General features: G+C 34.9%; 1 protein-coding gene across 1 annotated transcript in view; it reads right to left on the bottom strand.

Moving 5' to 3' along the window:
* Positions 1-1,682: 1,682 nt before the first annotated feature.
* LOC108724876 (FK506-binding protein 5) overlaps positions 1,683-15,335 on the bottom strand; it is a 22,511-nt gene continuing 8,858 nt past the window's right edge. Inside the window, exons 2-5 of the mRNA XM_018451560.1 lie at positions 8,520-8,743; positions 7,145-8,222; positions 3,098-3,457; positions 1,683-2,875 (exon numbers count right to left, since the gene is read on the bottom strand). Coding sequence (XP_018307062.1) covers positions 2,171-2,875; positions 3,098-3,457; positions 7,145-8,222; positions 8,520-8,743 — 2,367 coding nt within the window. The 3' untranslated portion in view covers positions 1,683-2,170. The remainder of the gene's footprint in view (positions 2,876-3,097; positions 3,458-7,144; positions 8,223-8,519; positions 8,744-15,335) is intronic.

Below are 15,335 nucleotides of genomic sequence, written 5' to 3'. Positions count from 1 at the left end.
TCTCAGGATGATTGTCAAAATGTTGTAAAATACGATTCCCTGCCTGCAAATCTCTTCGTAACGCTGCTTGAAATCGGTTGTTTTCTTGTCGAATTGAAAATGATCCAGTCTCTCGCAATCTATTAAATGTCAACATAAACACTCTTCGGTTTGGCACTCTTCTGTTTGGAAATCGTCGTGCATATTCTCGCACCGCCTTTAAAGCATTACCGTTGCAGAAACCGTATACAAAAACCATATCAGCATATTCACTATTAGAATACGTACGCGGCATATTGCAAAAGACAAAATTCATCTACTGTTAAAGGCTTTCAAAGAGCGACTGACAAATTCATAACAGAAAGTGGAAAATGTAATCAAATATGTCGGTGCTAGATATGGCAAGAAATGTAAACATTTTTTTTCGATTTCTCTGAAACGGAGCAAAAACGAGCATATGTCTATAGGACTTTTTTTCTTAGTTTTTTACTCCTCTACACGCTCCCGAAGTTTTGCCATTTAATTTGGAAACACCCTGTATATGCAAGTATGGTATACTATGTAATTGTATTAATATGTATTATTATTCCTATAGTCATAAATATTGTATAATACCTCTAGTTAATACGTTGAAGATTGATTAAAATGTAAAATTAAGAGTTCTGGATACTATTATATGTTAAGAAAAATAATGGTTTTTAGGAATTTTGTGAAAATGTCTTCAGTGTCTTCTTCCAAATAAAAATAAATAATGAAATATAAACCATATTTACTCTTCTTTTCCTTTCTCTCAATCATATTCATTGCAATAATAAAAAACATATATCCTTTATATATTCAATATATGAGGGACATAATAAATAATCAATATATTATATATTGACGGTTATTATTTTGCGGGATCAAAATGATGCATTTCTTGAATGAATTTTTTGAAACTCTATATGTGGAATATTTGTATTAATTTAATATATTTATAAAACATTTTTACGTACAGTTACATATATTAATTACATATATATTAATTTACAATATATTTTTAATACAAACAATTTTTACATAATTGATTTATTTTTATTTTTTTATTTTTACATAAGTTGAATTGAGAGTCACATCCGAATTCGACGCAAAACATTGAGAGTTACATCCAAGCTTGGGAGTTGACACCGAATCATCTTAGAGCTTGACATCAAAAATTGATTGAGAGTCAACTCCCAAATTTAGAAATTGACACCGAATCATTTGGAACGCAACACCAAAAATTGAGCCACACCCAAACTGGGGGGGTCGACACCGAATCATTTGGAACGCAACATCAAAAATTGAGTCACACCCAAACTTGGGGGGTTGACACCGATTCATTTGAGACTTGATACAAAACATTGAGAGTTACATCCAAGCTTGGGAGTTGACACCGAATCATCTTAGAGTTTAACATCAAAAATTGATTGAGAATCAACTCCCAAATTTAGAAATTGACACCGAATCATTTGGAACGCAACACCAAAATTTGAGCCACACCCAAACTTGGGGGGTTGACACCGAATCATTTGAGACTTGACACAAAACATTGAGAGTTACATCCAAGCTTGGGAGTTAACATCGAATAATCTTAGAGCTCAACATCAAAAATTGATTGAGAGTTAACTCCCAAATTTAAAAATTGACACCGAATCATTTGGAACGCAATACCAAAAATTGAGCCACACCCAAACTTGGAGGGTTGATACCGAATCATTTGAGACTTGACACAAAACATTGAGAGTTACATCCAAGCTTGAGAGTTGACACCGAATCATCTTATAGCACATCAAAAATTGATTGAGAATCAACTCCCAAATTTAGAAATTGACACCGAATCATTTGGAACGCAATACCAAAAATTGAGCCACACCCAAACTTGGAGGGTTGATACCGAATCATTTGAGACTTGACACAAAACATTGAGAGTTACATCTAAGCTTAGGAGTTGACACTGAATGTCATCTTAGAGCTCAACATCGAAAATTGATTGAGAGTTAACTCCCAAATTTAGAAATTGACACCGAATCATTTGGAACGCAACACCAAAAATTGAGCCACACCCAAACTTGGGGGGTTGACACCGAATCGTTTAAGGTCTACCCCTGAGGTCTACCCCTTCTAGAATCTCATTAATGAAAATGATAGCAAATCTCATTAATGAATCTCATTAATCAAAGTTAGCATTATCGCCACTTCTTCTCTTCTCCTCTAGCTGTTTTGCCAGCAGAGTGACTTCCCAGTTATTGAAGTCACCCTGCCTAGCAATTTTATCTTCCTCCTCATCATCATCCTCCTCCTCATCTACATCCTCATCCTCTCTCTCCCCCTCCTCTTCTTCCTCCTCCTCATCCTCCTCCTCCTCCTCCTCCTCCTCCTCCTCCTCCTCCTCCTCCTCTTCCTCCTCCTCCTTCTCTTTTTTATCTTTCTCATTGTTCTCATGGCTGTCGCCCTTGTGACAACTACAGACATAAAATTCTTTATTCAATCTATTGTTGCTGTGTGAGTCAATATCGATTGTCACATCCTCCCGCGATAATCTTTGGGGAATTATGGAGCTGGGTAATTCCTTTAGTTCTAAGGTTTCTTTTTCTGTATGTTCTTCCCACGATTGCTTGCCGCGGGAGCTTGAGACGACCAATGAAGACGAGTGTTGATCTTGGGACGGTATAGAATTAATAACCGTATCTGTCGAATTATGTCGCACAAAGGGATGATCTTCATCGAGATCATCCACGTCCTGTTCGGTGCTATTCATTTTTCCTTGTTCCAATTCGTGAATTCGGAATCGCAATTGCAATATAATTTCATCTCGTTTACGAATCTCCAATTCGAGCGACATAAACTTTTGTTGGAATTTATTTTGTACGTCCTCCTGCAACATCAAAAGCGATGATATGATTAATCGAGACAGCGGCCGTATGTCACACGGTAATAGGAAACTTCTGCAAGTGGAGTTGGATAATTGATGGGATTGATGGACGTACATCTAGTGATGAGAAATACCAAGTTCGGGATTTTGGGAAACATGCTTAAAATGGTGATGGATTTAATGGAATACGGTTTTCTTTACAAGGCAATCGTGCTTCTCACTCACCAAGGTTGTCTTGATGACATCCCCGAAACCCGAGAGCAATTCATTTGGACATTCCTCCTCGCGCGGCCGGGACGTCGTTTGCAAGATAGGACGGAAACATAATTTACCATGTGGCGGCAGCTCAGATGGTGGACTCTGAAGTGTGTATTTATTAAAAGTTACACTTTTGAATAGTTTTGAATGCCTTGCGACATAACCTTCAACTGTCGGCTTTCTCATCAATTCAGCTTCATGATAAGATGCCGAAGTTTTAGAACTGCCAGCCTTACTGGCTGACAGTTGCTTTAAAATACTCTTCAAATTTTGCCTTTCCAAAGTTTCATTTTCCGACGATAGTTCTGGTGCCGCCGCTTGTCGATCCTATTACAAAATGGCAGGGTTGAATAATAACTGTAGTTAAAACATTCCAAAAAAATTAAAAGTTAATGACTTAACTTAGTTAATTTTTAATTGGGGGGATGTGAAGATCTTGGATAGAGTGTATTTATTCTCTTGCTTCATTCAAATCTTAAATCGCTAACAGGAAATTAATAAAATAAAATGCGGGATGACAAAGCGTAGTTTCTAATTTTTTGTTTCTTTCCTAGATCGTCAATCATAAAACTTAAACAAGTATTGTCGAGACAAAAGAACACATGTTCAACTAATAAAAGAGAAACCGACAATTGAAAAGAAAGAGAAATAAAAAAACTTACAACGTGAATCACAATTAGATCGTTTGGAAGGGACGATAAGTTACATCCTCTCTCTCTCCAAAAACGGAGTAGATTAAAACTAAACTCGCCAATGGATGACCGCAAAACTGAAATCCTCAGAGAAGGTGATGTCGCATCACCAGTAAGTTTTTAGGAAATTAAAATTTATATACATAGGTCGTCTGAAAAGTTTTGAGCCTCAACATGAAGATGGCATTACTCGTCAAAACAATTTTGGTACTATAATCGTACATACTTTGAAAGATACCTACGAAAATTGTAGCTACTTCCGGCGCTAAGTTGTTCTTTGACAGTCATTTGTGCCAGTCAATGTTAATGTTTTTGTAAAAATGGAAAAAATCGAATATCAGCAGTCGCCATGATAAAAATTCACGAATTGCGGTTCGAATTAATTGACCACCCAAGGAGCACAATCTATATGGATAACAGTTATAGAAATGTTTATACGACTTTCTATAAAACTTTGTAACTTTTCTTACAACTGTTATGCAACTAAACAGTGCAGGCAATAACGTCGTTGAAACGTTTATGTCAACAAAGTGGGGAATCTATACGACTAATTTCTGACGTTATATTAACCACATTAAAACTTGTAATATACTACTGTTTTACAACAAACCGTTAATAGATATAAAATAACGTCTCAATGATTGTCTTAAATACCACGTACAAACGTTAATACAACTTTCTTCAATAATTATCAAAATTATTAAAATGATCAAAATTAAACATTTTTTTATTGTTATATTTTTGATATTCATTACGTTTAAGATGCCCCGAATATTTATACGCAAGTACATATTTATGAAAACGCATGTGGTTTCGACGGAGTTTGAACCTAAGACCTATGGGACGGGAATCTAACACGCTACGCTTGAGCTATAATCGCACGCTTGTCTCGACAGTTTGGAATTCAACTGTTATTCGACTCCTTGGTACCGAGCATATAATTTTTTCTCTTGTGCGGAAACGTGAAAAGTGAAAATTTATATATATAATATACATATATATAAATTTTCTCTAATATATATATATTAATAATAATATATACATCTCTAATCAGCATATAATATTAAAACAACATTTTTTAAACATTTATTCAATATTTTTACATTAAATACATTTTTTAAAAATATTTTTTAAATATTTTGCGTGCGTGCGTGCGTGCGTGTGTGTGTGTGGATCATTCTAAAGAGCCATATATATTTTTCATGAAAAAGCTCTTCGTCGTTAATAAGATTTTTCAAATCATCTTCACTTTCATCTTGGTCAGATATGGATTCAAGAACATAGCTTTCACATTGATCACTTTTAAAAGATGAATTTAGTGTTGATGATAACGGAGATAGTGGACTGTGATCGCCATAATTTAATTGTGTCTTTGATTTAAGATATGCAGTTTCTACATTATTTTCGCACGTTCTGCTTTTCTTTGTAGCTGCAGTTGTCTGCTGTTGCTTTAAATAATATTTTACTCTCCTGTAATAGCTACTACTATGCTTAAACACTTTTTTTCTTTCCATTTTATTTATTTAGATTTGACTCTATTAAAATTAATGAACGTATATACACAGATTAGTTATGATAATAAGACAGATTAATTATGATAATCATAACCTGCGACTTTACTTTATGAAGTTATATACATAACGTACATAAAGTTATAATGTACGTACCGTTTTATAAATATACACATTATTTCAACGCAACAACGTTTGTCTTTGCAGTTGTATAAATGTCCTAAAAACCTGATATTATGACTCAAAAGTTGAATTGAAATATACGGAGTTACATAAGCGTTTTAAAAACTTGTAATGAGTATTATAAGATTGTTAACATATAATAAGTCATATAGACGTTACAAAATCTTAAAATGAATACTACATAACGATTACTTTGTGTAGAGTCGTATGGACGTTATATAAATTTCTAATGAATATATACATATATTGACTAAATGTTATGTGTTTATATAGACGTTTTAAAAACTACAAATAGTTATATAACCGACATTAACTTTTTAGTCGTATAATTTTTTGATATGTAAATGGTACAAACGTTTTATAAAGTTATATAAACTTTCTCATAACTTTGTGCTCCTTAGGAAGTCGTATAGACGTTACAAAATCTTAAAATGAATACTACATAATGATTATTTTGTGTAGAGTCGTATAGACGTTATACAAATTTCTAATGAATATACATATATTGACTAAATGTTATGTGTTTATATAGACGTTTTAAAAACTACAAATAGTTATATAACCGACATTAACTTTTTAGTCGTATAATTTTTCGATATGTAAATGGTACAAACGTTTTATGAAGTTATAAAAACTTTCTCATAACTTTGTGCTTCTTGGGCATCCACCGTATGCACCAGATCTGGCCCCCAGCGACTTTTTTCTGTTTCCTAGGCTCATAGTTTGGCTCGGAGGACAGAAATTTTCATCGAACGAGGTCATCGCATCCGTAGATGCCTATTTTGCAAAGCAAGACGCTCATTATTATTTGAATGGATTAAAGGGGTGGGAGCATCGCTGGAAAAAATGTATCGATTTAAAAGGAGACTATGTGGAAAAATAAAATTGAATTTGATCAAAAAATTACTTGTTTCTATGTTAGGCTCAAAACTTTTCAGACGACCCTCGTATATATACAATGAAATATTTCAAATGAAATATACTGTAAAAAAAACATTTGAAATATTCTGACGACATTCTGTTGACATTCTGGTGACATTCTCCGTGCTGTGTATTATATATTACAGAACATCTACAGAATATTGCCAGGTGCGGACGTAAGACTTTCTACTATCATTGCTAGAATGTTTTTGAGATCATCATCAGAATATTTCAGATTTCAAATGTAATGTTCTTGCCACATTCTAGTGACATTCAGTGCTGTGTAGGTTCCCTAATAACACAGATCTCCAAGGGACGTTCCAAAGAACATTCAGAGGATATCACTATATCCTAAGAACATTCGGCAGAACGTTCCTCAAATAAAGTGTGCTATTAGGGTCGGCGTCATCAAAGTCAGTCGGCGTTAGTCGGCGTTGTCATCGTCAGTCGGTGTCGTCTGTCGGCGTCGTCGTCGTCGTAATCGGTCCACATCGTTGTCGTCGGTCAACGTCGTCGGCATCAATTGGCGTCGTCGAAGTCGGTCGGCGTCAATCGGCATCGTCGTCGGTTAGCGTTGTCGTCGTCGGTTAGTGTCGTCGGCGTCAGTCGGTGTCGTCATCACTAATCATTATATAGCAATCCTAAAAATAATGTATACTTTATAAAAAATTCATTATGTATTAAGAATAATATAATTATCTACTTACTTGATTATATTTAGCCAACTTCCTGACGTACTCGATGGCACAGGCCTCTGAGTGGCTTCTCGTGAGGTTGCTGTCAAACTCCGGCTCGACGTTTTCGCCGCAATCGAGGGATGAGCTTCTAACCGCTGTCTCCAGTTCGGCCAGCTTCTGCCTTTCGTTGAGGATTTTAAGCTGCTTAACGAATGGCAGACCGCAGTACTCTGGCGAGAGATCGTCAAGTGAAGCATACATTTTGGTTTGCTGCAATTTTTTGGCTGGTGAACTTCTCTGCGACGAATTATCCTTGGGAGTCAATGCATTTTTCATCATGGTCCAAGATGGCTTGACCGTGCGTGTCTCAACCTGCGTCACAGTGATTATAGCGACACTCTGACCATTCGAGAACGACTTCTTGTCCAATTGCGTGCTCGTCTTCTCGGGAATGTTTCTAGGCAGCAGGGACTCCTTGGTGGACATTTCTCTCTCTATTTGAATGATCTCTAGCTCGTTTTTTTGCGGAAATATTTTCTGTAAAGTCAGGTTAGGAGTGGTGGGGTTCAAGGCCTCCGAGACTGGTGGTATGTGTAGTTCTACCGTGTGGCTCGATGTGTCCATCAAATTACACCGTTCCTCCCTCTCCTCCTCTTCCTTCAACAACCTGAGCTCGGACAGCAGCGGAAAACCGGCGCCCAGCGGTGACGCCGGCTGCTCCTGAGTATTTATAGGTACACACAGGTCCATCTTCTGCTGCCGTCTCAACATCGGCATCTTCGGCGCTAATGGCTGGAGCTCCAGGTCCTCTTCCGACAGAGTGTTGCGCCTACTCTTCCGCAGAACATTCTTCAGGCCCTTCACGTCACTCTTCAGCTTATCGACGATCTTCTTACTGGTGCTGTTGTCGGACGAATCATGACCGGGGGATAGAGGTATGCACTCGGATGTTTCCGCTACCATTCTCTGCGCTTCTATCAGCCTCTTTCGACCCATATCTAGCAGGATTTCTTCCGCCTCCGGGTAGTCCGACATCGCCGCCAGCACGTCCTCCCGCGATAGACGAAACAGTTCGGAGTAACCCACCGAACGAACATCGGCTGTACGTCTGAAAGTTTTTTCGAATTTTCAGCTTTAAGAGTTTAGCTTTCATAAAGTGTGCGAAATTAAGAAAATTTTATGATTGCGATTAAAATTGTTTATAAAAAGGTAATTCTTTAAAAACATTTCTTGCATCTTTAAAAAACATCAATCTTTTTTTATAATCATTTATATGTGAAAAAACGAATTTCTTTTGCAGTTCGTGTAATTGTCTAGTTCAACTTCGCGAGATAAGAAGTGGATCTATTATAAAGCCTAACGCTATCATACCGGACAGAAAAAGAATCAGAACAATTTTACTTACTTATTTAATCCGTCCAGATTGAGCATACCAATCTCGCCGAAAAAGTCTCCGGCCTCGAGTGTTGTGAGTATTCTACCGTTTTCGTCGACCACATCCAGTATACCGTCAGCTATTATGAACATCTCACGGGCAACTTCGCCTTTCCGACATATGAAATCGCCAGGGGTGAATATGTCGGCCTTCATTTTCAGAACGAGATCACGCAGAAATTCTGGTTGACATTCCTACAAGACAGCACCAATGATTCGTCAAAGAAACTGTATACGGTGCCTCAAAAAACAAAATTAAATAAATTTTTGATAATCAAATATAATTTTTCAACAATCTTTTGCGAATAGCATATAAAAGAGCTGAATAAAAATCTTGTGAATAAAAATGCATTAATAACTGGCGCTTGCATAAATGACCTTATAATATTGATTTCTCTTCAAGAGCCTCTACGATATCAAATTGTTCGTTTATTATTCTCAGACTCAATATTATACGTGCACAATTACACGTAATTAAATTCATATAGATTTCATTTTTTGGAAAATTGATATTTTCACCATCTCCTTAGTTTTTCCTAACGTCACACAATTTCCTTCGGACAATAAAAGAGAGATTTCATTTCTAATAGGACAGCCGTTCAGATTTTATTACATTAGCGTTAGCGTTCGAGAGCAAAAATTTTGCTTGGCATTTCTAACTTCATAATCATCTTAAAATTTAAAGTTTCTACACCGTTTCTGTAAAAAAAAGAGACAATTTATGAAGAATAAATTTAATAATAAGAATAAATTTAATAGTAAGAATAAATTTAAATAAGCATATTACACATTAGATTCAAGCCTTTTCTATCTTACGTAAATATATCTGTATAATTTTTATCTTTATTTTTATAATAAATCTTTTGTTAATCATACAAAAAACTTCTTATTACCTTTTCTGATAAAATTAAACGATAAGTGACTCTTCTGGAAAACATATTATTTATAATACACCCATATTTTTCTATCCGAAATATTATCACATGAAGTATCTCATTTTTTAATATATGAAATAGACAAATAAAATTCAAAATAAAGAAATTGTCGACTTTAATAATAAAGAATTCTGAAAAATTAAATTCGATTTTAATAATAAAGAATTTTTCTAATAAGAAATTAAGATGACATTAAAGTGATACAAGATAGAAAAATGAGACTCTATTTATAATAATCAGTTATTTCATATCTCGTTATATCAGTAAGGATATATCTGATACATTAATTTAAGTATAATGCTATGATGGATGGCATTAACATCTTTTCAACCAGACGATTTAATAGATAAACTGGATCATCTATCTGGACCACGCCTATTCCATGTTATCTGATACCCATGTCATTTGTCTCGTTCTTGAAATCAAGTCGCAGAGTCATGGATTTACAAACTTACAGCTGTATGTTTATAATTTACAGTTTACGAAGTTATCACAGTATATTTATATATTTCTATTTTAATCCACTGATATAAAAAAAGTTGTCATAAATACGTATAATTTCAATGGTGTGTTAATTCTTTATAACTCTCTCACACGGCAAATTTATATAATTTAAAATATAATAAATCTGGAGAGAGATTGGAGTGAGTAAAGAAAGGTAGATCAACGTTTGCGAGATTGCGATGGAACCTTTAGTCACGTTTTGCTCTTTTGCAGCCTTTGACAGTCGTAATTCTTCATGAGATACGATTCCTTTCTCAGCTAGACCTAGTCGGTTCTCAGAGATCTCCGCTAATAGAGTTGATCTTACTCGATCTTCCACCGCGATATTTTATTCAATCGACAGTGCACACCATCGACCATGCCAATCGACTAGTGACGCGTTTCACACATCCTTGCATCGCCTGCTTTGATTTGTGACAAGAACACAACCGGAGATCTCGAGGCTGTTATCGTCGATCATCGAAGCCGTCTGACTTTATTCAGCCGATCTACAATGGGCCTCGTTAAAATGCAGTCAGAACCGAATGCGTATATTGGCGCAAACACAACAACCACGTGAAAAAAATACAGGATGTCTGAATTGACGGCGCAAATTGGCGTATTCTTCGGCTAGTTTAAAATCGATTCTTTCATGGCGAGAATATTTATAATTTTTGAATTATCAATAATCAAACATTTTTGAAAGACTCTTTTTTATTCATTCTGAATAAAAAAGGAATCGAAAATAAAGAAAATGTATTTTATTAATCTCGTAAGTTTTATTCCTTAAAAGAAATTTAATTTGTCTTAGGTTGAGAGAAATTTTTAACACATGGATGACGAAATATAAGAATTTTAATTTGAGATCAAAGTATTTAATATCGGAAATTAAGAATTATAGAGAAAAAGGTACAATCAATTTTCTAAAGATGTTTGTAAATCTTATAATACCGATGTAATCCTAGGTGCAAAAAATTTTACTAAGATTTTACAATATTTACTTTTTGATGGTATTAATCTATTTTCGATGAAATTTTTTCCTGTAGATAATTTTTATAAAAATGTTAATAACATACAGTTAAAATTTCGATAATAATCTTTCGACAGTATTTAATTTTTATAAAATTATTAACATCATTTTTCTGCTGAGTTTTTGCGAGTTTTGTTTAGGAAAGTATCCAAGAAGATTAAACATTATATATTCTTCGATATAATATTTGATGGTTATCCATCGTAGGAAAGCCGGGATTGCATATCGCAACGAATGGGTTATCATAACTTTAATAACTCGACCGTTACGTGCGCTGTGAGTACGCGAAGTCATTGTTGCGCGAAAAGCATTTTCAGTAAGTTGTGTATGCAAACACGATCGTTTATGACGTCTTGTGAAAATGCACCCGCTATTTCACGTCTTTCTTACTTAAAAAAATATTTTTTGTGTATAATGTATACAATCTATTTATATCACTATGTATTAAAGGTAAATATTACTGCATCCCGTTATGTAAAAATATACCTTTCTATCCAGTTTCACTGACATCAAGTGTATTACAGTCAATAAGACATAGAGGATGGATTAAATAGCTATTGATTTTTTAGGATACACGTATAATCGTGAAAAAATTTGAAAGCGTATTCACCTTTTTACATCTATGAAGTAATTAATCAGAAGTTATTTTTTATGCGCTCTGTAGGTTTGGGACGCAATGGGCAAATGAATCAATGAATAGTGATTACGAGATACCGCCAAAGGTGGTTCAGAGACGTTCCTATTGAAACGGTCTGAGCGCGGCTGCAATTAAAAGTGGCACATAGACTTGCCAATTACAGGCAATCGTAATAGCACCTCGCGAAAATCTCTCTCTCTCTCTCTCTCTCTCTCTCTCTCTATTCGTTGGTCGCGCCGTCAATGCTGTATAATTCTCTTCTCGATAAAGGGATGAATAAAAAGGATCCGGTGGATCACGCGGATTGAATCACCTGGTCGCTTTAAACTTGCAACTCGAGATCTTTCCGATCTAGATTCGCCGCACCATGAACTTCATTATCTTCGCAGTGCGATGTATCTGGAGACACGGTAGTGTCTCGATGCTAAGCATGGCTCGAGACACTCCTATTGTACTCGTGAATTTGATCAAGAATAAATATGAGCCAGTGTGCAGTTAGCATCAGAAAAAGACGATCACCAATACCCAAGAACATATAAATGAAAAAGTTGATGGAAAAAGAATGAGTTATTTATTGAAGATGTATTAACTTTTTATGCGATTATGTTATATTATATTTATAATCATCATTTAATCATTTTTTTATTTGCGTTTGTGTTCTATATCATTAGAGTTATTAAGTAAATAACAAGAAATAGTACCATTTGTGTTTTATTTTTTAATTTGATAGATAGAATTTTTATACCTAGACTGAGCATTCGATCTGGCATGAAGCTAACTAATTGACAGAGAAACTGTGCGACAAAGAGCTATCGTTGTGTATGTTCCTCTCTTTTCCTCTAAAGCAACGGTGTCAATTCCTGATGACATCTCGATCATAACGCATATAATATTCTAAATAATGTCTTCAACTATATTTTATAAATATTTTTGTGGTTATTATGAAGTGTAAGAATAAATCTTAATCAGTTGTTCAATAGAGTACATTATTTACTTGGATAGGGTTAGGGGTTAGGTAACACAGCCTGCCAATGACGTGACCTGTGATGCGGTGATCACATAACTTGATAAAGAGATAGTTCCACTTGGATTTTACTTTTTAATTTGATAAAATTTATCTTGACGCCTGTTGTTAATATCAAATCTTTTATACAAAAACCTTGACATTCAGAGAGTGACAAAGATAGAACAACACTTGTATCAACTTGTGTCGATTTGTGTCAACAAATAGGAAGCACCTACTTATCATTTAGGTTTTATGATATTAAGTATTATTATACTCAATGATACTATAAACGTTGAATGAAACTTCGATAATTGATCTGGCACGTAAATAGCGTTTTTTCATTTTTCCATTGGTTTATTAGCGATATTTCTAACATTCTCAGTAAGCGTATGTTATCTCGTTTGTTTCTGAAAAAAGTATATCATAGTTGTGTAATCTAATTAGAAGAGAAAACTAGAGTAGATTACCAGTTTCAAGCTCGAAATTCCAGTTTTTTTCAATCTAGATTCGGCAGCACCAACTTCATTATCTCTGTACCATGCGAGCTTTTTCAAATCCACGCATTTAATTTAAGGGTAATTCTAACGATGGTGATTCCGGCTTGTATGTGGGTAACTAGGTATTTCAATTCTAGCCAACCGATTCAATATCAAAATATTTTTTATATACATTGTAGAGAGAAGCGATATTCAGTTTATAATATGATTGACGTCAAACATATTGAGTTTTTATATCTAACTTTTTTCAATCGTTTGATCTAATTTTTGGAAAATCAATAAAAAATTTTCGACAGAAAGTTATGTAAATACCAGCACGTTTTATACTTCCACACATCCTTGAATTTAATTAAGTCGGCGTTTCTGTTATAAGTCCTTCGTAAGACACGTCTTTTCCACTTCGCATTTTTGGTACATACCGTTCTCTCATTTTTAAAATTTCTATAGATTAGGAACCAAATGGTCCATAGCGCACTTCATCAAACTTATCGCGAACTTGGCACACATAAAACTGTAAATTAGAAAACTGCTTGTAAGAAGCATTTAAAGTAAATGATGAATGCTTTAAATCGTTTATTCTACGAATCGATATTTTTGTATACTGCAAAATAATATAGTTGAGAAGCTAAATCAATTAGTTTTGATCTAAATTGCTAACGCAACATAATAAACTTCACTTGTCGCCTATATATGTACATTACACTAAAATATTATATCTTTATTTATAGTTTAGTTTATGTTTTTTTTAATCTCAATGTTTGATAGAATCGAATCCCGTGAATCTATGATTCTATAAGTCCGAATCGAATTTTTCAATTTTGTTTTTCAAAGATACCCTTTTTTGATCTGTGACTGTTTTTTCCAAGGTGCGATACTATCATTCGTATTGTTTACGAAGAGTTATGAAAAAGATCTACTCTGATAGAACACTTTAAACGTGCTATTGTGAAGCAAGTTAGTTGCTCTAAATGAATAAAGGGATCGAGCGAGAAAATAGATTGGAGAACCGGATGTAACTGGAAATGAAACAATTTTTGTCTTCGTGTCATGGCAGGGACCAACTGAGTATTCAATTAAAACGATTTTTGACGCCTTCAGCCGCTATTTTCTCGCGAATAACTTCATCTATTTCGTGTCGCGTTAATAGTTCTCTCGAAAATATTCCTGAGGATACTCGGTTGACCCAAAAAGCGCGGTCGTAATTTAAACCCCGTCCGCAGAAGACGCGCGATAAGTAGCTTCCAGGCTTACCTTGGAATCGACATGGGAGAAATAAAATGAATTTTGTTACTAGAAACGAGATCCTGAAAATCACAAAAAATCGCAGCCGTTGCTTCCAGCGGCACGATCGCAATTTCAGGAGCTTCGACTAAATCGCGAATAATAACGTTCGTAAGAAGGAAATAACAGTCTTGGAAATGCACGACAGATTCGAAATGCCTCAAGATTTCACACTTTTGAATATCTGCTTGCTTGTAAATTTCTAGATAAGAGAAAAACAATAACGCATCCAATATATTTTGAGGAAAATATTGTTTATATAATAAAGTTTATATAATATGGTATTGTAAGACATTTGGAAAGAATTTGCTAGGAACACGACACAGCCGCGCGTAACTCTATCTCAGCGACATTTATTTCTGCCTTTCTCCCGTTTCTTTTCTTTTTCCTTTTATCGGTTTTCTTACCATTCGGAGAAAAAGAAAAAAGGAAAGGAAAACAGGATGGCAAGCAAAAGGGATGTCTGTAAGGTAATGGAAATTCTTCGGACGCACGAAGATGACGGTCGAGGTTCCTTTTTCACCAATTCCGATTTCTATCTGCTTACATTTCTCTCTCGAACAATATCCACTGCGGTTATCGAATGCAGTAGTCCTGAAATATAAGTGACTAGGAGCACTTTGACAGCCACGTAATACGTGCAAACAAAAATAATAGAGAGTAAGAACGTAAAATTTACGTAAATATGTTCCGATAAGTCTAATGTAGACAATCGATATGTAACTTGGGAAACTTCGTCCAAGTATAGAGTAAAAAAACAATGAAAGAACAAGGGCAGTAGGAGTCAAGCGCGGGAGATGTTGCGCAAATAACACGACTATCGTAGCGTGAAACTTCTTTATTTTACTAAAGCGCTTACATGTTTCGGCTCATTTTTGAGCCTTCTTCAGAGATAACTAATAAATTCACATACATAGA

This window comes from Mycetomoellerius zeteki, unplaced genomic scaffold (genome assembly GCF_001594055.1).
Source record: "Mycetomoellerius zeteki isolate Tzet28-1 unplaced genomic scaffold, Tzet1.0 scaffold311, whole genome shotgun sequence".
Lineage (NCBI taxonomy): Eukaryota > Metazoa > Arthropoda > Insecta > Hymenoptera > Formicidae > Mycetomoellerius > Mycetomoellerius zeteki.
Note: the sequence above shows the minus strand (reverse complement) of the source record. Positions and strands in the feature narration are given on the sequence as shown.